The sequence below is a fragment of the Pseudonaja textilis genome, chromosome 3, assembly GCF_049901715.1.
Source record: "Pseudonaja textilis isolate UNSWEBS1 chromosome 3, rPseTex1.2, whole genome shotgun sequence".
NCBI classification, from domain to species: Eukaryota; Metazoa; Chordata; class Lepidosauria; order Squamata; family Elapidae; genus Pseudonaja; species Pseudonaja textilis.
This window is the reverse complement of record NC_141992.1, coordinates 45884046-45910114: the sequence shown is the minus strand read 5'-3', so window position 1 is coordinate 45910114 and position 26069 is coordinate 45884046. Positions and strand designations below refer to the sequence as shown.

At 39.4% G+C, this 26069-nt stretch overlaps 2 protein-coding genes across 18 annotated transcripts in view; both read right to left on the bottom strand.

Annotated features, from left to right (window-relative positions):
* Nucleotides 1-1456: 1456 nt before the first annotated feature.
* GOLT1A (golgi transport 1A) lies at nucleotides 1457-10066 on the bottom strand. 6 transcript variants are annotated; one of them, XM_087929471.1, is made up of 6 exons: nucleotides 9964-10066; nucleotides 6327-6454; nucleotides 6158-6249; nucleotides 4458-4636; nucleotides 3645-3708; nucleotides 1457-2769 (listed from the first exon to the last, which is right to left on the bottom strand). In XM_087929471.1, exons 3-6 carry the CDS (start codon nucleotides 6218-6220, stop codon nucleotides 2731-2733), a joined length of 345 nt encoding a protein of 114 aa, XP_087785597.1. In that variant the 5' UTR covers nucleotides 6221-6249; nucleotides 6327-6454; nucleotides 9964-10066; the 3' UTR covers nucleotides 1457-2730. The 6 variants fall into 6 exon arrangements, with proteins under 6 accessions (XP_087785597.1, XP_087785595.1, XP_087785596.1 ...); XM_087929469.1 differs by having other exon boundaries at nucleotides 1457-1836; nucleotides 9964-10062; XM_087929470.1 differs by lacking the exon at nucleotides 9964-10066 and adding an exon at nucleotides 6871-7144 and having other exon boundaries at nucleotides 1457-1836; nucleotides 6327-6472.
* Nucleotides 10067-13750: 3684 nt separating this feature from the next.
* Nucleotides 13751-26069, bottom strand: part of PLEKHA6 (pleckstrin homology domain containing A6) — a 193093-nt gene continuing 180774 nt past the window's right edge. For all 12 annotated transcript variants that reach the window (XM_087929454.1, XM_087929455.1, XM_087929456.1 and 9 more), the window contains 2 exons: nucleotides 23390-23510; nucleotides 13751-20186 (listed from right to left, as the gene is read on the bottom strand). In XM_087929454.1, coding sequence (XP_087785580.1) covers nucleotides 23398-23510 — 113 coding nt within the window. In that variant the 3' untranslated portion in view covers nucleotides 13751-20186; nucleotides 23390-23397. The remainder of the gene's footprint in view (nucleotides 20187-23389; nucleotides 23511-26069) is intronic.

Sequence of the window (26069 nt, the reverse complement as noted above, 5' to 3'; positions counted from 1 at the left end):
AGGAAGACTAAAGTTGCAGGTATGAGTAAATACATACTGTATTAAGTGCTTCTACTTCTAAGTTCTTTTTCCTCTTAAACAACAACATCAAGACTATTTTTAAAAATCACAATCTGCCTGCAGTCTCAAACAACAGTCCTAACCTTACACTATTTTCAAAAACTTTTGAATTGATAAAAATGCATTTGAGGCTGGGAAGCAGAGGTATATGATGCAGAACTGTCTACTTGAAATATGACAGTGGAGTCAAGACTATGAACATTTTCTGCAGAATCCCATTTAATGCAATAGAACAAACTTTTGAATAAATATGCACAGTTCTCTAGCATAATTTGTAACCATGTTGTTTTTAGTGGATTTACTGCCAGATAAATGTTTGTATAGGTTTGCCCCCACCCCCCACCCCTTCAACATCCTTAGTTTTACTTACTTCAGTTTTTCCTGCAAGGTCCAGGCCCAAAGTCTTGATCTCTTGGGAAAAGATGGGATGATCTCTGCTACAGCTCTCTTCTCATTCTTAAGGCCGGGGTCTGAATTATTGAATGCCCTTACTGGTGACATCAGCAAAGATGGGTCCGCCTCTAGTTTATATCTTTTAATTTCCCTGCCTAAGCAGCTTTATTGTATCTTGGAAGGGTAGACCCTTCCTTAAGCATTCTTTCATTAAACCGTCTTCTCTTTCTTTTCTTCAACCGGATCAAAACAATTCTACGTTCCTTTTCTTTACAGCCAAGCCAGAACAATTGGTATAAATAGGCCGGAATCAATTTGCTCTATTACATTGGAATTATTAGCAACAAAGAAGATGAGGGTACTGCCATTTGCTCTGATTTAAATGCTCCCCCCTCCTTCATTTCTAATCATTGAATAAGGAAGCAAGGAACTAACTGCCAGGTCTAACAACCTGCATTTTGGAAGAGTATAGAATACAGAGAGATATCTCCAGGTGCAGAGGTGGTATTCAGCAGGTTCTGACCAGTTCTGGTAGTGGAAATTTTGAGAAGTTTGGAGAACCAGCAAATACCACCTCTGACTGGAGATTTTATAGTATTCTTCCCTTGCCACGCCCACTAAGTCATGCCCACAGAACCGGTAGTAAATTTTTTTGAATCCCACCACTGTCCAGGTGGTGTGTGGGAGTGGTGTATCCTCCTGTATACAGAGGTGAAGGTATGCTGCATGAAGGCAGGAATTTGACTGCATGGTTGTGCCTGCCCAATTGACTGTTTAATGCCCCTGAAGACCCTTCGAAGGGTATATTCATACAATTTGCACAATGTGAAAATTACACAATGTGCAAAGATCTTGCTGTTGAATTATCTTTATACTTTTGACCAAATTATCTAAGTTTTCCCTTTACTGGGAAGAAAACAAAACAGGAAGTGCAGTTCTGGCTTGGCTTGGAGATTGCTCTTCTGGAACTACTATTTGTCTTGTGAGGTAACGAATACAGAGATTGAGATGACATTTTATTAATTTACTTTTAGAATTTAGTGTTGTTAAAGATGAAAAATATTTGTATCAAAGTCTGTGGAGCTTCTCAATTATCCAGGTCATGATTGTCCCAAAGTTACTTTTCAAAAGGCAACTGGACTTTCTTGGTTCTTTTGTTGAAAATGTTTAGTTTCTCATCCCAGACCAGAAGCTTCTTCAGTTCCACTCAGTTCATATCAAAGATCACATAGTTGCACTGGAGATCAAATATTGTTTTGATACATAGAATGTATTGCAAAATATACATTATACAAAAACTGTCTCCTGCATAATTTTTGTCATAAGATTTGAAACAGGAAACCCCAAATAATCTTTGTACCCACTATATCCCATTGAATGTTCCTACAGAAAAAAGAATAGCAAAAATATGTCAGGGAAATGGACATATTTAAACGTCATTCTATTATACTCCACTTTTACAAATTTTCTGCTAAGGGTACTATTTCTAATTTTATCTGTCCAAGTCCTTCCCTACTTTCATTCTATTGTCTCTTTTGGATAGAGATTTTAAAGTGCTGAAGATAATATAAATTATTGGTCTGGAGACAGTATTGTCAGAGGCTACTCATTGCATCTATCAGCCTATTTTTATTGCTAATGGAAATGATATTATAGGAGTAAGAGAAGAGAGAGCAAGAGAGAAGTGAGTGGCTAAGGAAAGATTCTTCATATTCTGCCTCTGTGCTGGTTTTTCACCTGGCCTATTATTAATAAAGGGGATCTTTATATTTTAAGAGACAAATGGACCTCCCTGTTTCCCATTCTCCTTCTCTCTGTAGTTTAGATAAAAGCAAGTATTAGTTATTTTCTTTTTAATTTTATAGTTAAATTTGTGGAGTCCTTGCTTGAATATTGATGATCCCATTCAGATATATTTCTGCAACCGAGTTGACACATCCTAAGTGTTGGATGTATTGCTGTCAATCCTTGTGATACAATGTGTGATACTTCAGGGTATTGAAGATCATTGGGGTGTGTTTTTGTATGTTTAAATGACACAGCATTTTCACAATCAAGTATGTATAAACCAGCACCAGAAGGTGGAAACTCCATTATAATCACACCTCTTACAAGGAATGATTCTACCAATTACTTTGTAGATTTCTGACAGTGATCATATATATTATTTAAATCAGCATTAAATAACATGGACTATTGAGGTAGCAGACTATTCATAAAAAATGTTTGTGCTTGTAGGAAGGGAACTTGTCTCTGATAACAAGTCATTTATTCAAGTTACACTGCAGAGCTGGCATCTCCAAATTTCTGAAACAGCTGCAAAAAGAAAAAAATTACTAATAATTTTATAAAGAATTATATGATGGAATGAAAATTACAGTAACTAGGATAAAAGAACAAGGATATATGACAGATATTTTTTTAAAAAAAATTAACTAATGATCATACTGCTAAGATCATTGTATGCTGTGGGAATGATCTACCTATGAGATCAATAGAAAAATGTCCACCTCTTGAATGGTACTGGGTTTATGTTAGTGAACCATCAATAAAAAATATGAAGCTGTGAATTCATCTCTCCCTGCATTATCAGCCAAATCTTGAGGCCCTTTCAAAATACCAGCAGAGTGGGAACTATTTAATCTCAGGGGGAACCTCATTCTAAAAAGCAGATGCTGCAAAAAGAGAATGTGCCCCTCTGGATGTATCAACTGTGCCATACTGAATTGGCAAGCCCAATATTGTGCCTATCTGCAAATAATCAGCACCTGGAATCCCATCTGGAAGCAAACTGGCAACAGTGCAGCTCCCAGAGCAGAAGTGTTACATGAGCATACTGAAGCATGCCAATGGCTACCCATACTGCTTCATTCTAGATTAGTTGAAACTTACAGGTAGTCTTCAAGGGCAGGCCCTCATAGAATACATTGTTGTAGTCAGCTTATAAAGTGACCAGGGCATGAATGACTGTTTCAGTAATGTCTCCTGTTGTACTTTTAAGAGCAGCTTTGCCCAAAGATCTCTATCCAGATGTGATGCAATGACTCTCCCAGAATCCTCCATTAAATAAGCTAAAGACTTAGCCAACATGTCAGCAACGGGCCAATGGAAGAGGGGAGGCTGCTTAGAGAGTGAAGCATTTATTTCACTATAATCCTGTTCCTCACAGGGTCACCCCAGCTTTTCATTACCTTGTTCAAAACTGAGATATTCACCAGTGAGCCCAGAAATCCAAAAGCAATTGGGAAAAAGCTCCTAAAGAAAAAAGGAAAAAGTTAATTACTGATGAAAATATTCAACTGGAAATGAACTTGAGAGCCAAATCAGATGTGATAATATAAATGTTTTTTGTTGAAAGTTAAAACTACCCACCCCCATCTTACCAACATGATTCTGGGAAGCTATCAGAAGTGAAAGACAATATAAGCACAATTCAAAATTAAAAATGCCACCCCCAATTGACTAACATAGAGAAGCTATCAAATCCACAAATAACCTGGGGTTGATTATGTATACTTTATGTTGCAGAATATATATCGTTCCAGATTGGATTATATAAGTTCTTAGAGCTTGGTTTTACATTTGCAGATGATTATTTTTTCCACTTGTTTTTCAGATTTCCCTAATCTTTTGTAGTGTTCTTTTGGGTTGATTAACAACCCTACACGTGGCTGTGTCAATGTCCAATATTCATGGCTAGAAAACAAAAAGCTCTCCTGCAATCCCTGTTCTTTCTCCAGGTACTGTTACTTCCGTTCAGTTCCTTTGACTGAAAACCAAGCACAGAGAATTAGTACAACCCAAAACTTTTGCATCCACAATTTCCCATAAAAAATGCAATGGTCTAGGACAGGGCTGTCAAACTCATGTCCTGTGGGCCAGATGCATCACATTCTGGCCACGCCCATCCCTAGTTTAGTGAAGGGGGAAAAAGTCACGATATGTCACGTGATGACACCATGATGCCATGAGTTTGACACCCCTGATTTAGGATGACTGATCACCTGAAGAGATTAATGAAACCATAAGTCTCCAGCAGCATGCCTAGTAGAGGCCACCGAAGCAGAACAATGATTATGCCTCCTAGAAAGAAACTGGTTCCCTTAAGCTTCTCCTTTTGGAAGAAGAATCCAAAAGTTCTTCTTAATCCAATTATAACAGCCAAGCCACACAGGAACAAGATCTAAGGAAGCAAAGAACAGATTTCAGGATTTATTGGAATATAGCCAGAATCATCATTCATCATTATCATTTAGCCATTGTCTACCCACTGCAGGATGAAGGGTCTTCTGCATGTTTCCAACCAATACAGGTGTATTGGCATGTGGAAGGAATAGACCATAATCTGCCACCAATGGTGGGATTCAAATTTTTTACTATCGGTTCTGTGGGCGTGGCTTGGTGGGTATGGCAGGGGAATGATACTGTAAAATCTCCAGTCAGAGGTGGTATTTGCCGGTTCTCCAAACTGCTCAAAATTTCCACTACCGGTTCTCCAGAACTCATCAGAACCTGTTGAATACCACCTCTGTCTGCCATGCGGATCCAATATGGGTTGGCAGATATGATTGATGTTAGTCTGGGATAGCCATCATAGCCTGTTCACCTTGGGGAACCTTCTGGACATATACATGTCCAACGACATAGCCCACGATTTCATTTACCCACACAAGCCCTTTTGCCTCATCAAGGCCCCAATCATAGAAAGAATAGCAAACTTTACATAATATGGTGTTTTATGGAAAAAAATAATGGAAGCTGAATCCTATATATACTTGGGACCAATTTTATATTCCATTTGACCAACTATCTTATACTGTTGACTAGGAAAGAGAACATTGGTTCAATTTTTTCTATTTTTTTAAAAAAATTATCTTCAAGAGGAAAGGTGGCGTGATAGCTTCGCAGATCCCCTGTATAGCAAAATATTCATTTTTAAAACAATTCAAACAAACAAGTCTACTAGAAATGTGTATCTACTGAGGCTATCTTAAAGTGCAGTTGAATTGATCTAAGCTCGGAATATTTGCATGCTATTCCCACTCCAAGTACAGTAGTGAGGAAAAGGGAGCTGGGATGAACCTGACAAGACTTTTATCATTTTTGCCCTTCTCATAGGCAGAGATCAACCGGTATGACTGAAAATGCTGTTATTTTTCCTGCAGAAATTGATTCACGAATGGATGGATGAAGCAGCATTTTCTCTTTTTATGCATGGTGGGTGAGAAAGTTTTTTCTTGTACCAACATTCTCTCCCCATCTTCCCTGCCAATCCATTTCACAGTTCAGTGTTCTGCTTCTGATGCCTACCTTTAGGATCTGCCTTTTCATCTTCAAATCAGCCACCATGGCAACAGCTATCGAATCACTATTGACATGTATTCTATGTTTTGAAACACTGTCACCCTACAGCCGTTGTTATAACATTTTTTATATTTATTAAACCATGTACAATTTAAAACAGAATTCTGTAATGGCTAATTCTGATCTGGCAGCCTGGTTGATTTTAAAAAATAAGTTTATTTATAAATAAATGCACTAATCCTTAAAGCATAAAAATGTATGAGTACAAGTTCTTTGTAAAGTGGGCTCATCAAAAGTGAAAGGTTTTTTTTAAAAAAATAAATCAGTCTATTATTTTATCATACTCACTACTTATTATTTCTTTTTGCATGAAATATTTGACACTTTAAAAAATACTTACATTTCCAAAGGCCAGAAGTACTGAATCCATGTACAACAATACACCAAACAGGAGGAAGAACATCCCAAAGCCAACAAGCCCAACACCAATTTCTACAATAGATGAAATTGTTACCATAAGAATCATAGCAATCTTAAGGGATCGCCTGATTGAGAAGAGCAAGGATCACCTGGAATGTAGTGGAAGGAAACGATTTTGGTGCTCAGGATAGCTGAAGGACTGCTGGCTCATTTCATGTTAAACTTTTTCAACCATTGAGGCCCAGAGGGAAAAACTCATCCAGAATTCCTTGGCCACCTTAAATATAATTGATGGCTTGGCGGTGTCAGGATTTTGGAGTAAGAAAGTAACCTAGCACCATCCTTTTAAATATCACAGCTCAGTGTTAACAATTAATTACAATTTATAATCAATATTCTCTCAGGACGCTTTGTTATTTCTGCTCCCTGTTGATAGGACTCTTCTAAGCCTGGCCCAACTACATGGATGGGCTGAACAAAGATTTTAAAAATGGCTGCAAAAAAAGTGCCCATGCAATTCTACGCTACTAAACACTGACTTATTTATTTACAAATAAAACAGCTAGCTTTGCAGATTGAAAACACAACATTAGATCACCCTTCCAGGAAAACATATTATAAAAAAATAGTCATCAAAAGAAACATCACTTACTACAGCTCTCTACACATATTTCTATCCTTGTAAAATGACACATATTATATACTGTACATATGGGTCAGGGGTGGGATTCTACCGGTTCTGTCCACCTCTATAGAACCAGTAGTTCTGAAGAGCAACAGGCAGAGAGCATATAGAGAACCGGTTCTATGTCCGCTGCTGGTTTGGGCCATCTGCCCGCCCGGGCTCTTACCTGACCTTTATTTCCTGCTTTTTCAACCGCAGCTGCTTTGCGCGACACAGTTACGGTTGAAAAAGCAGGAAAAAAGGGCTTTTCCAACTGCTACACACTTGCACGCAGTGCTACTCAGCAGTCCGGGCAGTTTAGCCAGTCATACATTGCGCTCGTGCGGCAGTTCAATAATTTCTAATTGACCATTTGCAATGATTAACTCTAAATATCAGTGACAACAAACTCTTTCCCCTCGTTTGGTGCTTCCATCTTACAGATGGTTCTTGGAAACTGCTTCAAAATGTCAGAGCATTTTGTTGTAATGTACTATAGAATTTTAACTATTTAGCATAATCTTTTTTGAAGACATTTTTTAAAAAAGGAGATTATCTCTTCTGAATAAAGAAACAACCAACCAACCAAGCAAAGTTTAAGCTTAATTTCCAATACAGCAGGAGATTTATAAAAATTGCCCTCATTTCAAACCCAGCTGCTGTTGAATATATCGATCTTTCTGTTTCATTTTCTTTGCAGAAGAGATTTTGCCATTGCTTTCTTCTGTGTTTTTCTGGTGGCCTCACTAGTGGATTGATTGATGATTAACTGATTAGATATCATCAAATTGTTTTCAACTCTTAGCAACCATATAGATTTTTTCCAAGGTGATTGTTCCCAAATCTGTTTTTTCATGTCTCCCATACAACACTCCACCCTTCTCTTTCCTTTCCCAGCTTTAGAGCATTTTCCACAGAGTTGGGTTTTCACATAAATCTGAAGTAAAATAGTGGCCTCAACATAAAATTCAACCCCATTCAAATTCGTTGACATCAGCCAAATTTCACCATATTCCTCTGATGATGCAGATTAGATGCCACCCTTCATCTTTCATTCTAATTTCTTTCCCTAAAGTCTTTAGGCATAAGATATTTTTCCCTATTTGCCTAGGCATTAGACCAGGGGTGCTAAACTTGTGTTGTCATGGCATCATCATGTGACTTTCCCTCCCTTCGCTAAACTGGGCATGGGCATGGCCAATGTGCGACACATCTGGCCCGTGGGCCATGAGTTTGACAGTCCTGCCTTATAGGATATAGATCAGTTTCTTTCACATTTTTCCAATACTTTTTCAACCAGAAAATTTGAACATGTGAGAATATCAGTTTGGATCTTTGATACCAGCATCTATTTTGGTGCACATCCAAAATGAACAAGCTTTAATTACTAAGTTTGGAATGATTAACTTTAATACAAAATATTATAAATATTATAAACTTTATAAACTATTATAAAGTTGTTGGTTTTCTTTTACCCAGAGAAACTCCATTAAGCGCCTTGAAATATTCCTGGTGTAAATCAATGTCAATGCATGGTTTTGCTTTTCACACCCCTTTACATTTATATTAATTTACATTAACTTTGTTCAACCTGGTGTCTTGCAGCTATTGGACCACAACCAGAGATGGGATTCAGCCGGTTCTTACCAGTTCAGCCAAACTGGTATTTAACTTTTCTGCAGTTTGGTGAACTCATTGATCCCACCACTGGCTGGCCCTGCCCCTTGTCCCTCCCTTCACAGCCACTCCTCACCCAGCATGAGGAGGTAAGGCTGATGGCGAGGGAGGGAGGGAGACCAGATCCAAGCCTGGCACACTTGGCTGAAAGGCTGGGTTGGGGGAGGGACACAGCAAGACTCGGTTGCCTTTCGGACCCAGCTTTCGGCTTCTGTGGGTCTTCCAGGTGGGAGGACCAAGAGAAAGCACCTGGTCCAGAAACATAGCATCCCAGAGTGGTGCTCTTCCCCAAGGGCTGCCCCCTTGCCCACCAGCTGGGCTGGGCCAGAAGTGACAAGTCCCCCCATCGCAGGCTGGATGTGGGACCCGAGGCAGAGGGGAGAGCAAGCTGGCAGCAGCCGCCCAGAGGCCCCACAGAAGCTGAGAATCACTGGAGCAGAGAACGCCTACCCAACCAAGCCTCATCGTTGCCCCCAAGGTGCCCCACGCCCTTCGACTGAATGCATCAGGCCTGGAGCGGGTTGTCTTCCCCTGCCATTGGCCTTACCTTCTCAGTCCAGGCAAGATGTGGCTGGGAAGAGAGGGGCAAGGTATGGCCGGGCATGGTGAGGAGAGGCTGGGCATCGCAAGGCACCCCTCGACATGAGTAACATTAAGTTGGCCCTCCCCACCTGGTCACATGACCACCCAGCCACACCTACCCAGCCAGTCATTAGGGCAAAGAACCGATTGTTAAATTATTTGAATCCCACCACTGACCACTAACTCAGAATTCCCAGTTAGTGTACATCTGAAAGACATTATGTTGGTCACAACTGACATGCATATTATTAGTGATCTTGGGACAAATATGTTTGGTGACAATTTAATACAAGTCTGTAATGTCTGTTGGTTATGATCTTACAGCAGTTGGCTCAGTTGGTTATAATCCTTCTTACAAATACATTTCAGATTACACTAAATCGCACTGCTGAGAGATCATTGGTATCAGTTAGAGATATTATGAGGTAATCTGACTTGTCTCCTGGGACCAGAAGTAAGGAAATTTACTTAGCTTCAGAGGTGGTATTCAGCAGGTTCTGACCAGTTCTGGAGAACCGGTAGCGGAAATTTTAAGTAGTTTGGAGAACCAGGAAATACCATCTCTGACTGGAGATTTTACAGTATCCTTCCCCTGCCATGGCCACCAAGCCACGCCCACAGAACTGGTAGCAAAAAATTTGAATCCCACCACGGCTTAGCTTGTTCCCTATAAGCAGATTTGTAACCTCTAGTAAAATAGATAAATGTGCCAATTGAGCAATCAATAATAACATAATTTTAAAAAGGGTTGAGCTTTGAAAGAGAGACACCATGATTAGTTTTGATTATATTTCCAGAGTGAAACCAATGACATATTGCTGAAATATGATCCACAAAATCCTATTTTCTAAGTTCATACTCACTCTGAAGGTCTGTAATTTCCAACATATTTTCTGCCAAAGGCTTAGAAAGGATTGGCTGTCAAGACTCCCATGTATTTCCCAGTTAGTGAACCTTAGAAAGACCTTTAGCCCTTACTGCATCATCTTGCAAATTATTAACCTCTCTGCAATGGAGACTTCGTTGAATTATCATAGATCTTACAAGGTGAGCAGTGTTGTTACAATCATATAGTTCAGGGATGTCAAACTCACCTCGTCACGGCAGTGTCACCTTGGGTATGTTCACCACTTGAGTTATTTGTAAAAATAATAATGGTGGGACACTAAAATAAATAATGAATTAATGAATGAACAAGCCTTAAGAAAGAGAATGCAAAATGTGAGATACAGAATAACAATCAATTGGTCCTTAGTGTGTCAAGATCCACAGCATATTTAAGTAGAATTTCAATTTCTAAATGTGATTTGATGCCCATAAGTAGTATATGCTACTGTAATACAAATATTTGATTTTGTCTAACTTTTTGTGAATAATTACTTAAAAAAAAAAAGATTAAATGTACAATCCAATGAATGATAAATAGCTAGATAACAGTTGCAAATGCGTATTTTAGTAAGGGAGCCCTCAGAAATCAGGAAACAAGTAAACATCAGAAAAAGCTTTATTACTAGGGGATATTGAGATTCCAATTATCTGATAGAAATTGTTTCATATTAGCATTTTGCTATTTTTCTCTTTTCCATATAAATACTATTTCCCTCCCTCTCCAATGTACTTTAGGAGTATTTCCTTTTAATACACAGATATATTGTTATAAAAAATAAGTTTCAGTTCTTGACAAGACAATCAGCACAAAGCATCATTATACAACTAATTAAATGACCAGGGACATCTACATCATCTGTGTGAGTCACAGAACATATTTTTATAAGGAAGAACATGTATCATATTAATACTTACTGAATAGCTAATGCAGGAAAACAAATGACTCATGCAGAACATTATATATGTGAAATGTATAGTCAATTGTTTTTAAAACTAGTTTTTGTATTAATTTCATATATTATTATTAGATATGTTTGAGTAAAAACTGTACTACAGGATGATAATGGTTTCAACATCCATAGTAATTTAACTTTGGAGCCTCACTTCCTTTATAACAGAGAAAGTATAGTTTCTGTATTTAGCTATGGTATACAAGGAGGTTCTCATTCTTGAATACTGATAGCAGTGCAACTATATATGTATTTGCTGTCATATTTTTAAGAGATGAAAACTTTATATTTTTTAACTTTGGCGCGCAAGGAAGGAGAGGCAGAGGCTGGCAGAAAAGGTTAACAGGCTGTATTGGCCACAATGTAACCCAGCTGGGCATACTGCCGCTAACTTGGCAGCCGGCTGACAGGTGACAGTTGAGCCTGTTTGACAGCTCCCTTTTATAGTGAGCTGTCAAGAGGGCTCAGCCAATCAGCGATGGCTCTGGTTCCCGCTTAAGCAGCGGATCAGAGTGAAGACTGTCACTGGATATAACACTCCTCCCCCATGGAATTGTGCATGCATAGCGCTCCAGGTAGGCAGGGCGACGCCTCACTCTCTCAGATCTTCTCAGTCTGGCTGGAGTCACCGATGGGGGATGATTGGCTGCGGTGCTGGCGTCTTCCACCGGGGCCGATGTTGGCTCTCTCCCCTGGGTGGCCTCCATGGGTGACTGGTTGGTTTTACTGGGTGGCAGGCAAGCTTCAGCCACTGGTGGTTCATCTGGCTCTGGTAAGCCCCTTGCGTGAGCCTGCTGTTTGGGTGTTGGCCTGTCATCCTCGGTAGGGTCTTTGATCACCATGGCCTCAGTGTCGTCTTGGGGTGGACCTGCAGGAGTACTCCAATGACTATTTAGCTGGTCCACGTGTCGGCGCCATAGTCTCCCATCGGCCATCTGCACCCTATAGGACTTTGAGCTTGTTATTTTCTCCACCCAGCCTGGCAACCATAGGGGATTTCCTGCATAGTTGCAGGCGTAGACCCTTAGTCTAAATTCCTGTGTTTTGCTATTGGAATCCAGAGGTGTGCTAAAAGCATAGGCTGGGTGGAGTCGGTCCAGGGTCGTTCTCAACCTCCTGCCCATTAGTAGATCAGCTGGAGATAGGTTAGTCTGGGCATTTGGAGTGGTGTGCTGCGTTAGGTAGTATAAGGCAATTTAGAAAGCCAATTCCCCCCAGTCATCCTCCCCAGGGCTTCCTTGGCTGATCTGACAGCTCTCTCTGCCCTCCCATTAGCAACGGGGTGGAAAGGGGAGATTAAGGCATGCCCGATTCCCCTTTGGGTCAGGAATAGTTTGAAGGGAGAGGAGGTAAACTGTGGGCCATTGTCTGATACCAGGGTGTCAGGATAACCATGGGTCCCAAACAGAGAGTCCAGAATGCGAGACACTTCCTCAGTAGTGGTGGACTTAAGGAGGGCTAGCTCGACCCATTTTGAGTAGGAGTCCACTACCACTAAAAAGGTTTTTCCCTGCACCGGGCCTGCTATGTCAATGTAGATTCTAGACCATGGAGACTTCGTGTCTTCCCATTCACTGGTGGCAGCAGCAGGAGGAGCAGGTCTTGATAACTGACATGCCTGACAGCCCTGCACCTTCCTAGCGACTGCCTCATCAAGACTCAGCCACCAGACATGACTTCATGCTAGGGCCTTCATCCTAGTGATGCCCGGGTGCCCATCATGTAATACAGCTATAATTCAGGGCCTCAGGTCTCGAGGAATGACCACCCTGTTTCCCCACAACAAGCAGCCTTTCAGTATACTCAGTTCCAGGTGACATGCTTTGAAAGGGTGGAGATCCACTGGGACAGGGTCTCTGGGCCAACCCCTTCTGACCCAGTCCAAAACTTTATTCAATTGAGGGTATTTGGAGGAGAAATGGGCAATGTCATTGGCATTCAAAGGTAATTGCAGTGTAGTGAGGACCTCCTGCAGCTCTTCCCAGGTTACAGTTTTCACTGTCTGTGGAGCCAGTAGGGCAGTGGAGGTGTCGAAGACTGTAGCTCCGCAGAAGTTTAAGAAATAAGCTTTCGTTCTGTTCGCAGGGAAATCTTTCAGGTTGGCGGTGTCCATCACGCACCCGAAACGATTGATATATGATGTCCATGTTTCTGAAGCCAGATGGAACAGTGGGAAGTTGGGAGGTGCTACCGCCATCTGGGGTTAGCTTAGTGGCAGCCTTGTTAACCTTATTAGTGCTTCAGCTCTGTGACTTCAGCTCTCTTTGTTGCCTCAGAAAATGCCTCACTTCACTAACATCCCACCCTCGTCGCCAGTTTTAAGTTTGGCATGCAAGGAAGGAGAGGCAGAGGCTGGCGGAAAAGTTTTAACAGGCTTTATTGGCCACAATGTAACCCAGCCGGGCGTACGGCCGCTAACTCGGCAGCCGGCTAACAGGCTTTTATAGCAAGCTGTCAAGAGGGCTCAGCCAATCAGTGATGGCTCTGGTTCCCGCTTAAGCAGCGGATCAGAGTGAAGACTGTCGCTGGATATAACAATATTCTTTCTTGTTCATTTTATGACTTTATTGGTGGTTTATTGGGGGGGCAGTTTATTCTTTATCATCATATTACTGTGCCATGAAGATGTAAGCCTCCAGAATCCTTCAATTGCAGTGAGTGAAAAGTAATTCAATAGTAAATAAATGTAACTATACATATTTAGCTGAAATATAGAGAACAGTACACTCTGAGGACAACTATATATAGTACACCTTTCTATCCCTCCTTTTCTTAGGTCTTAACACTTACAAAAAAATAAGCACACGCAGTCTAGTTATAAACCATCCATTTTTTATTTATTTGCTTTATACAAACTTGCAAGGTACAAATGCATTTATTTTTGTTTGTTTTTCTTGCACATATTGTATTTGTTTTTTGAGAGGGAGGATCTTTTAAAGTAATTACATCTAGAACAAATGTTGCAGGAAAGAATATTAAGTAAGCCACTGTGGGTTTAATTATGGAAAGATTATCCCTTGGTCTGGTGTGAAGAATCCCCAAGTCACCAATATATTGTTTTCAATCACAGAACAGCTAATTGTCATAATCTAAGGTCACTTTTATACAAAAAGAAAAGGAAAAAAAGAAAGACATTAACATCACATTGCTTCTTTGATAATTTTAACATCTAACACTAGTTTTTTTTCTCTCCAAATAATGTGCATAAATAATGCAGTATTTGTTAATTGCAGGTGCTGCTGGTATATGAAAATTTTATTAGAAAGGAACACACACACACGTACACAAAAAACAAAACATTTTAAAAACAGGGTTCTACAATACTGCAAAACTGTGACCCTAAATGTGCTCTGCCGAGAACTTAGAGCAGCATTTCTCAACCCTGCCAGCTGAAAGACACGTGAACTTCAACTCTCAGAATTCTCTAGTCAGTTATGGAAACGCCGGCTCTGCTGGCTGGGAAATTCTGAAAGTTGAAGTTCACACAAAGTTGCCAAGGTTGAGAAATACTGATTAGAAGCCTCAGAATGCTTAAAGTGACATTGGCAATAATCAGGTACAATCCTACCTTGCTATGAATTGAACAGAGGGCTTGAAAAGGGTGAGATAATGTTTTTGAAGTTATTTATATCATTGTAATGCTTTCCACAATGGCAAAAAAAAGAGGGCCAGGTTTACATGTAGGAAAGAGAAAAAGGTGATTTGAGAAGGGATTTGCACTTTCTTAACAGAAGCTGAGTCTCCAAAATGTAACACCATCTTTACATTGCCCTCTGTACCCTAAAATATTGGTGAATTTTCTTTCAAGATGGTTGCCATGCTTATCAAGCACCTGCACAAGTAGGACCACTACCTCCGAGTCTTCAAAAGAGGTAGAATAAGGAGCCACTCTCTAAATTGAGAGAGGGCCAAATCTAAATAGATAATCCTTCACATAGGCTAACTAAGGCCTTTCCTCAGCTCTTACTTCATTTCTCTACTAAGCTACTAGCATTTGGTATGGGTCAAATCACAGCAAGGAAATATATGTACCAACTGAAAAATGTACCTTTCTCCCACTAGGCTGGGCATTGCAGAGGTAAATAAAGCAGCTTAGAGAGCAACTGTGATTGAAGAGAGGAAAATAAAACAATCGTCTTGCAGGGATTTCTCTCTGCTAATCACACAAAATGAACAAATTTGAACAAAAGGGAGGTAAAAAACAAGTGGCATCAACATTTCAAAGCCACCTCTATTGCAAAGGATCCCAGTGGGATAGCTGTATACCAGCGAGACAATCTTTGTGGTCCCTGATATGCTACAGTTCTATAATTCATCTGACAACATCTCTTTCAAGCCAGAACTTCACCAGGATTAAGCGAACTCAGCTTTGCTAGTTCCAAATAAGCTATTGCCAAGTTGCATCGACTGAGACTTAAGCCCTGGTGTAGAAAACATGAGCTTACCTAGTAACAAGGAAATAAATGCACCACTCCCTTACAGACAGCTTCCATTCATTTTAAATAAATTTGCTTTTAATAAAAAGCAGAAAAATATATATTTATTTAAATATGCCTTTTAAAATTTCTTTCTTTAATTATTTTGATATACCACCCAGCGTCTGTATTTCAGAAACTCAGTGGCAAAGCAGGCTTCAGCAGCCCTGTACACAGAGAAAGTTAGTCTGAAAGAAATAAGAATAGGGAGAAGAGGAAGAAAGCCCATATATTATATATGTATATATATATATATATAATATATATAAATGTACACACACACATATATATCACGGTATAATTTTTAAAAACACATATTAAGGCATGTAGAGGATCATGAAGGGATAACATTTTTATGAGCTAACAGAAGCTTCTGCAAGAGCAGAATGAAATACTTTCATCATCATCTTCATCACCGTGGAATGTCAACAGTATTGCTAAAGGAGAAGGGTCTAAAACTCTGGTTCTCTGGAGTGATCTACGTATTGCCAACAGGTTCATTTTAAATAATAAAAAGGAGATGTTATCTTTATTGGACAGGGAGATGGAAAGTTTCTCTTGAAAATATAGATGAAGCTGAACTCTTAGACATACCCAAGATGGTGTTTCTTTTGTGGCAAGCAATAGGACAGAGGACCTGATAAAGCTAGATTCCACAGTGCAAGAGATGGGAAACATTGACCACTTAAGCTCTTAGATCAGAAGGATGATTTTAAGTGCTGAGACATTAATTCCTTTTAATACACATTGAGACAGATTCTTAGACAAATTCTTAAAAATAACAATATCAGAACTCTCCCAGAGATACTGTGGGGTTTAACTTTCTATATGCTGAACATTCATTTTAACAGAATAATCATATAGGGATGCTTAGAAGCTCCACTATGGAAAGAACTGGAAAGAAAGAACTTACTATGAGCACATTGAGGATTAAAGCCTAAGAGATGCACAGCTTTGTGGATCTACTCAGAAATAAGCTACATCTATTTCAGTGGGATTCAGTCCCCCAAAAGCATAGATAAAATTTGAAACTTAAGTCTTCTACTATGTGTGGGCCTGAGAAATAGTCCCCCTAATGGACTGTTATGCCAGGTCTCTCCATGTTTTTTCAGTCTAACCTACATGGACTACAATGGACCAGAAAGTCATCAAAGAAGATGCTCCTCGGCTGCTAAGAGACTTTGCTGAGCCAGCCAAATTCCACCAATGCACAATTACTTCAGAACTATATCCTTACCACAAACAGGGGTGACAAAGAATCATTTGGTAATACTGCAGTTAGCTCTTTTCATTTTGTAAACAGGACTCTATTCTCTTGAGATCACACTGATATCCCCAACTTTAAATTCTGGCGACTATGCGCACCTGCAGCCTTCTTGACAACAGAAGTGGTTTGCCATTGTTTTTTCTTGGGAAGTTGAAGAGGACCGCTCTAACTTTTGCAATGTGGGAGTTTATATGCTGGGAAAAGTGTGCAGTACATATTATAAGTACTGAATTCTCTCCATTCTAGTTCACTCTTCCTAAATGATTTCTCCCTGGCATCACTTCTCTGTTGCAAAAAGTGGTGTCAAGGGAGAAGAATATGCTGTGGAGATGCTTTCCCCTCTGCAAACATTTTGCTCTTTAAATTACAGCATTCATTCATTTCGCTGTACCAAAAAATCAAGGCAAATCACATTTCATACCTACTTAAACTTGAATTTGAGTTATGTGTAGTGATACTGTATGTCATCAATTGATTAAACTAGATACCTGGATATTAAACTTATTCCTAAAAAGCCAGGAAAAAATTAGACTTCTTGATAGCCTGGGAAAATGGTGAGAATTTTCAAGTCTATTTTGAAGAAGTTTGAACATAAGGAACAGTGCTACTCAAAGCTAGCATTTTCTGTTTCAGCTGGGGTCCAAATTAGTCTTTCATATCATTGTAAAGAATCCTGATTTAATTAAAATAATCTGAATTATGGAAGAAAATGAGTAGTAGCGGGGTGGAGGGCTTATGTTCCACAACTAAATTTGCATTTAATGTCTGCTTTAAGAGTTGCATATATTAGACCCTGAAGCAGTGTTATTCCTTCCAATAATACAGAAATAGAATGGATAAATTCCCAGTTTTGATAAATCTTTGGATTAAAACTGATCAATATGTTTATGGACATGTTTACATGGAAAAATATATGATAATTTCAGCAGAGCTAAATTGTCACCTAGGACTCAAATCATACCATAGTCTGAGGTGCCACCTGTTACTAGTATATCCTCCTTTGAGTACAGGTAATCCTCGATTTACAACAGTTCATTTAGTGACCATGCAAAGTTACAACATCACTGAAAAAAATGACTTAGGACCATTTTTCACCCTTACAGCCATTGCAGTATCCCCAATGTGATCCAAATTCAGACACTTGGTAACAGACTCATATTTATGACAGTTGCAGTGTCTCAGGGTCATGTGATCCTCTTCTACGAACTTCTGACAAGCAAAATCAATGGGGAAACCAGATTCACCTAACAACCATGTTGCCAACTTAAGAGTTGCAACAACTGTGGCCAGAAAGGTTGTAAAACAGGGCAAAACTCACTTCACAAATGTCTCACTTAGCAATAGTAATTTGGGGCTCAACTGAGGTCTATCTGTACTTGTAAAGAAGCAAAATATTAGGGGTGGGGGAAGAAATGCAGAATTTTTGAAAACATGGCAGTGAACTCACTGAAAATGTAGGTCAGGATTGTTAAAAAGCTAGCACTTTTTTTTTTTTGTATTCTGATCTATAACTAGAACAATTTTATTCGCTTCCATAAAATCGATTCTACTTGGTTTTATATTGGGCGCGATCAATTTTGGTAGCCTTTGAAATAAATCTATGGGCCACAGGATCACCCAATTATATTTGGATTCATCTATTAATGAAATAGATGATTTTCAAAAGCACTACGTTGGGTGAAAAGTCCTGTCCTGCAGAGCCTGATTATTTCTAAAGAGGTAAGGTCATCGTAGCTTCAAATGGTATTCAGTTCAGGATTCACCATGTATAAACCTTTGAACGTACAACTGCAGTGTGGAAAAGGTCCAGGTTAGATCTTTGAGCTAGCATAATATAAGTTAGGACACCTTGGTACTTTCCGTACTTGACAAGAGTAAATTTTCCAAGTCCTTTTTTTGTACTCCTCTGTCCTTGTGAATTATTTTCACAATTTATTTAGGGGGGAAAAAAGACAACTCATTTGGGGAAGCAGCCACCTTTCAGATGCTGATAGAAGCAAATACAGGAAAGTACTTGCACTTTTGATGTGGGAGCTTAGCAGCTCCTCTAAAAGATCATCAGCCATTGTTATTACAGCTTCGCTTGGATAGAGATGGATGAAAAGCACTTTGTGTGAGAAAGTGAGAGAATTCTACTTCAAAGCAAATGTTGCTCTATTATTCTAAAGTTGAGAGAAATGCTACAAATGGCAGAAATTGAAGAAGCCTCACTTTCTCCTCCCAATGATAAATAGGAGAGAACTCATTTACACATACTATGGAATCAACTCATAGCTTGCTTTAGTCAAGTTCAGACACATTTCCACTTCTCTTGCAGATTTACTATTTCATTAGTTTCTTTATGCTGAGATCTTCACAGCATAGTGTTTTCTTTCTGGCTCCAACCTATATCCCGGAGAACCAAGAGTTGAGTGGTACATTTTGAATAGGTTCTGGTATGAGAATAAATATGTCACCTACCAGTCCCACTTCTGAGTCACAGTAAACTTAAAACACACCAGGTGGTTTATCCCATCAAACTGAACTCTTTTTGTAGCCATCCTTCCCCTTTGTATCTTTCATCCACACTTCTGTTACATGTCCACGTACATTGCACATACTTCCTATTCCATCTTCCTTGTAAACCTAGGAAAAGTGAGGGGGAGGGGATTCTTCAGCATATCACAGCCATTGAAAGATTCCCAAGAATCAGCAGATTCCAAAGCTGCTTCTGTTTTTTTCCCCTCCACACCGACACCCTTCTGTTTTCTTCATCTGCCGTATCCACAAAGTTTAATGATGCTCCCTCCTTTCTCTTCCTGTGAGTGGGTAGATATAAGTATAAGCAGCATGACCATGCATGGGTTGCTTAGTTCCATAGATTAAAGTTTCTAGAGCCAATCAGATTGGCAGATGGGAACAAAGTGTGAGGAAGAAAAATATGTCGTTCAATTCAGTAAAGTGGTTATAAAGTCTCTGGCTGCCATGACAATCTATTCTTTATACAGTTCTCTTCCCTCAACGTAAGAAAAAAACGTAAAATAAAAATAAGTGATAAAGGAGGTTAGACGTTTAGGAAATGGCTACCTAAGGTTAGGAAATTGTACATTCCCCTGCTATCACCAGCTTTCCTTTTTCAGTTCAAATTATTTGATGCTTCTGCTGATCTTTAGCCACCAGTTCTTTGTCTTTAGACCTCCTTCAGGGATGAAGAAGCCATCTTGTAGAATGAAACTTCTCCTGGATGCTGCTTCTTTAATTGCTTTTAATAGACCAGGCATCTGAAAGGTTTTGGTACAGGCTTTGGCAGCAGTGGGAGGAGAACCAGAGCAAAGACAAAGCACCCTCGTTCTCTTCAGAGGCAGCTTTCCTTCCTGCATGTTTCTGCAGCTCAACTGCAGGAGATAGTTGGCAAATCATAGGAATGGTTCTATACATTATTAAGCAGTAGAGTTGACAGGGCAAATTCATGTGTTAAAATGTGGCTCCATGGAACTTCACAGCATTCACAGCAGCCAGGGCTTGTGCTGGAGAGAACAGAGGAGGAAGAGAAGAGATTAAGGCAGCAGTATAAATATAGCTAAGAAACGCATAGGTAAGGAATTTGCTGACATATTGAATGGTCATTCAGCTTTGTCAGCCCAGATTGGTAGCTTGAGTATGGGGCCCCAATACAACCATAGCACAGCACAGAAGGAATAAGGCAGCATTTGAAGGAAGTGCGGCCACCACTGCTGGTTATATCTCTTGCGCTGCCAGTCTCACTCCTAAATCAGCCATCATTAACCATCAGAAGTCAGAAGTCTAGCATTTAAGTGGAGACGGGAGAATAATTCTTTTAATGGCCCAGAGGCCTGAACAAAGCATGGGACCACCTCTGTAGATAAATGCTAAAGTTGGCAAACAAGCATGTTTCTTTCTCTTGGAAAAACTGGTGGAAAGAAGAATGGGGACCACATTTTTTCCCAATGAATTCTGTGAATTCCTCAGTGGCTGCTGAGGATACTCTTACTCTCCTTGAACCTTTAAAAATAAAAATGGTGGAAAATGTCAAGGCAGAAACCTACCTTCCAAAGCCTATCTCAGTTTACTCATTTCCATTGATTATATCTCTGTTTAAAGCTTTGTGACAGAGAAGGATCACTAGAGCAGTGTTTTATTCTTACTGTTCTGACCACAATGGAAATGTTTATTGGCCTTTGAGAAAAAGGCTGGAAATTAAACTCTTGTTATCTCTTAAATGGAACTAGATAGGACTAGGAAAGCCTATTTTGGATGCAGCAACATTCCAGCATTTTCATCCCAAATCAATTCCCAAGGTCTTTACAAATATAGAAACCAAATACTAAAATAATTTTTGGACAATCTTCCATATTACCAATCATAGAAGACAGCTGGACTGACGGTGCTGTCTCGCGAACTGTTACTTGAAATATCCCTTTTATGGCGGTCAGGATAGCTATACATGCATAAAGTCACAGCTTAAATTTTGGACTTGGGGCATCAAAAATAAATCATTAACCCCATCTTTCAATTGTTTCTTTCAATTATTTAAAAACAGAAATAATTGTCAGGAACAGAGTAGATTAACTAACAAAAACGGCTTATTTTTTGTAGCTATATTGTCCTAAATATGGCAGTTTGGCATATGTGTGCTGATATATACATGCACATTTTGAAAGTAATAGAAAAGTCATAACAAGATGGCAGATACCAGATTTGACTAGCAATAGCAGTAGTACTTAGACTTATATACCGCTTTACAGAACTTTACAGCCCTCTCTAAGTGGTTTACAGAGTCAGCAAATTGCCCCCAACAATCTGGGTCCCCATTTTCCCACCTCAGAAGGATGGAAGCTGAGTCAACCTTGAGCCTGGAGAGATTTAAACTGCCAAATTGCAGTAAGCTGGCAGTCAGCAGAAGTAGCCTGCAGCATTGCACTCTTAACCACTGCGCTACCGTGGCTCAAAGACTAAATAAGAATGCTTTTGATTATCACTTTCCCCAAATGTTGGATCCAGAACCAAATATATAAGAGATGTCTGGATAAATTCCTGCTGCTTCTTGCACCATTTTTTGCCTTTTTACAACATGTCCCAAAGGCAAAGTTTCAGAGCAGTCATAGGAAGGTCTCTTAACTGAAAATGGTATTTGACAGCTAGGATAGCAAAACTGGAATTCTAAAAATTGATTATTATAAGATACTTTGGTCATATTATATCTAATGCATGATCAGAAAAATACTGCAACATTATTTTGAATGCTCATAAGTAGCAGATTTAGTTGGAGAATCCATGGAATGTAAAAAGAAGATCGTTTGTATGGAAGCTAGCTTTAATTTGAACTTGATGACAGATGTTTACAAATGGGCATACTTTTCTGGGAAGATTAATATTGGACATTTTCCTTCCTCTAGATTCCCCTTTGAATGTATTTTTTTCAGATTAGATATACTATTTTTAATTATCTTTGTAAATAGATTCTGTTTCCAGCATCTCCTTAAAGTTGCCTGCCTTTCTTTAAGCTTCTGCATGCATCTGAAAACTGAGGCGGATGCTTTGAGAATCATGTTAAAGATGAAGCTATTTTAATAAGTTTAGTACAGCCAGTGAAGCCTGAAAAAGATCTGCTACTTCATAGAAGTGCTGTGTTTGTGCTTTTACATGAACTGAAGGATCTCTTCATTGTTTTTGAAGCATGCACATCTCCATTAGATATAATGTCATTATGAGCATCTTTCAACTTTTACCCTCAAGAATCTAACAAGGCTGTGAATAAAAAGAGGGGAATATATTACTTGTTTTCAGTTAGTTCATAAAGTAACTCTTCATCCCAACACCGCAATTCCACTTTCCTTTTTTCCCCCAGGTAAATCTGAATCGCTGACTATTCTGCTTAAATTCATTATCCCCAAACCAGTGGTAGTATGCTACTGGTTTGGACCGGTTCACCCGACCTGGTAGTAAAAAAGCCTCTGATGATCAGCTGAAAGGATCACCTGCCCCTGCGTTTTTCTCTTTATCCTCTCAGCTGATTGGTGCTGCAGGTCTCAGCTGGTGTGGGGAAAACTGTGCGTTGGCATTAGGCAAAGCACGCCCACCAAGCCACGTCCACTGAACCGGTGGTAAAACAATTTGAATCCCAACACTGCCCCAAACTAACTTTTGGTTTTAAGAAAATCAAAGAAAAATACCAATGACCTAGAGATCTTATGAATGAAATGAGTTGTGAACCAGGGCTTCTTGGCAACAACTAATATCCTCTAAGTCAAGGGTCTTCAAACTTGGCAAGTTTAAGACTTGTGGACTTCAACTCCCAGAATTCCTGAGCTAACATGACTGGAGGAGGAATTCTGGGAGTTGAAGTCCACAAGTCTTAAAGCTGTCAAGTTTGAAGACCCCTGCTCTAAGTTCACTATGCTCAGTTTAGAAGACTTGCTGTAATGTTGCTCTAAATTGTTGTAAGTGAAACAAATGATGAAATTAGGCTACTTTGTCTTAGTAAATCCAGAAAAGGATGTGGCAACTTGATTCACTGATAAGTTTTTTGAAACATTTCATAGGAGGAGACTGGACTTATGTTGCAAAAAAGAAAGGGTTAGCTTAATGGATATTGGTGGATGGGTGGGTTTAGTGAAAAGATGAAACTCTATTGAAAAAGAAGCCTAAGACTTCTTTTCTTCACAGATACACATGAATGAGATGGAAGTATAATACAAAGAGTGCTTACTTTAAGTTTCAGACACGCATAAAATGACTGTCGGTGCTCTGGGATGAGTCAGACGAGAGGGACTTGATCGGTGGAGTCAGGGAAGTGGGGGAAGTGGGAGGGCTTGGGGTAGCACATTGAGCTGAAAACAAGAAATGGAGATAGAGCCTGAATAATATACGGTGCTCCAGACAGTGGGGGAGGAAGGGGAGAAAACAAAGGCAAAGAAACACAATCCATTGAGCAAACAGGGGTTAAAAGAGAAAGAAAAGGAAACACAATTTTAAAAAAATCACACAGCAATAGAAAAGGGCTGTACTACATTACCTACAAATAGATCCCATGAGTATTGCTCAGGTTAGACTATGGAGTCCAGCTGGGCTGTGTGCAGTCCCAAATTCCAGGTGCATAGCTCTTTGACCATAATTGCTAAAACAGGAGGCCTCATTTCCCACAATTTTGTAGTGACAAACATTACAAAACTAACTTATAAAAATAATATCCCAAATCCCACATGATGTCAGTCCCATTCACTCTGAGGTTCCAAGTTCTCTCCCAAAATTCTAAGTGAGATTCTAGGCCACCATTCCTATTCACAAAATAAACAGAGATCGAACGTAAAAATAATTGGTCTGTATAAATACAGGCAACAAGACCAGCCCTTTCAGCTTGGTTCCCTCCAAATATGTTGTGTGTTGGGACAACAGTGCTCGGAACCCCAACCATTTCCCAGAGGGCTGCTATAGATCATACCCAGTCATATGATGCAGACTAAATTAATTTCTGTCAATGCCAATTTAGTAAATTGTATTAAGTATTAATATTTATGGAAAGTAACATATTTTTGGAATCGCCCCAAAATGTGTAGCAATTTAATTACAGATTCAAAGGACAATTTGAATAAGAAGAATTTTATGTTTTTGGCAAAAGTCTGATTATAAGGCAACTATAGTCATGTGGTACATGACTATAGCTTCTTCAGCAGCGATGTGCAGTAGTAGTGAGAAATATTTCAAGAAGAAATATCTTTCCAGTAAACTGTAGAAGGTAGAATATACCACCAGGGCAATGTTTTAATGCAAGAATACAGAATGAGCATATCTGAGTAGTTAACTGTCCTAAATGCTTTTTGCCAAGATGGTTATCACAGTAGTGGACATATTTCAAGTAGTGGACCATTGAGAAGGCATGTTCAAGACTGACAGGCGTAACTGCTATTGACCTTCCTTAAGCTTTCAGTTTATAATACCTGCACTCCAGATAAGTTGGATAGCTCTCTAGCCTCTTCTAACAAGGGCTACCTTCTGGTATAGGAATAAAACTGAGGCAGAGCTCCACAAAAGTTGGTTCTTTGTGGAGTCTGAAAAATGCCTTCTTTGGATGATGTGCAAAATTGGCTATTGCCATATCTTTTTTGTCATGCTGTCTTCCCATCTGAGCCATCAGGAAATTATGCTACCCTAAAACTTGCTGCCCCCGCATTGTATCTTGCTACAAACCTGGAATGGCCCTGTGCTGTACTGCTATTCATAGAGCTTTAACATATTTGTGCATGCCTTCTGGAAATGGTTAGTGAGAGTCCTCACACCAGGGCTTAAATGTTCAGGTCTCTATGGAAAAGTTGCCTGCTGCTGATCTATAGTAAGAAGGTATAAGTAGTGTGGCTTTGTCCTATATAATGAGCATGGCTTTTAAAAATGTATACTCAATTTTTCCTGAGGATTCAAGATGTTTCTGAAAAAAGCAAGCACAAAATGGACAGTCATTAAGCCAACTAGTATAAGAATGCTCTTTTAATATTAGTGCCAAATTTTCTGCAGAACAGTAAGGTCTTTGATGCCTTCGTGAAGCATTGCTTATCTCAGGAGGCAAGGTGGCCCAAAGTTTGGAGGCAGCCATTGAGAAGGCATGTTCATGACTCTTACACTCCTCATTTCATGTGGGGTGGGAATCTTCAGAATATCTTCCCCACAGTTGGGTCAAATCTGATGGTAAAAATGGTTCTGCAGATACTGGATGCCAAGCCATGTAGGGCTTTAAAGTCAATAGCACTTCAAACAGAATCAGGAAGTAAATCAGCAACCAAAGAAGTTATTGTGGCACAGATATTACATTCATAAATCTGCTTCAGGGTGTCTTGAAATCTGCTACATTTTGGGGCTTCTCTAAATGCATTTCAGGAGACTATTTCTGAGGTGAAGAGAGGACAATTAATTGACAGGTCCAAAAATATTGACGACATTTGGTGGCAATTTTTTAATTTAGCTGTGGGTGGCTTAACACAGAGATTCTCCTTTTTGAAAATCCTTACTCCCATTGTAAATAAAATAAAACAACACAATATTCCATGTTCAATGCCTTCAATGATTCCTTTAACCTTTAAAAAGTGGCTTAAATGTTCAGGTCTCTATGGAAAAGTTGCCTGCTGCTGATCTATAGTAAGAAGGTATAAGTAGTTGGAGTTGCTTTTCTCTGGAGTTACAAATTAGAGAAGACATTGCCATTCAGTCAAAGGCTTGCTATTCTATGTGTCATTTAACAAATCAGACTAATTCATTGGTTTACATTTTCTGGAAATTGGATTCGATGATGGAAAAATGCCTCTTAACTCATTGATCTCAAAAGAAAATTAAAATAGTACAGCAGTACAGTTGGCTTCTTACAACAACTTTCTAATCTTTATAAATAATTTTAATGAATT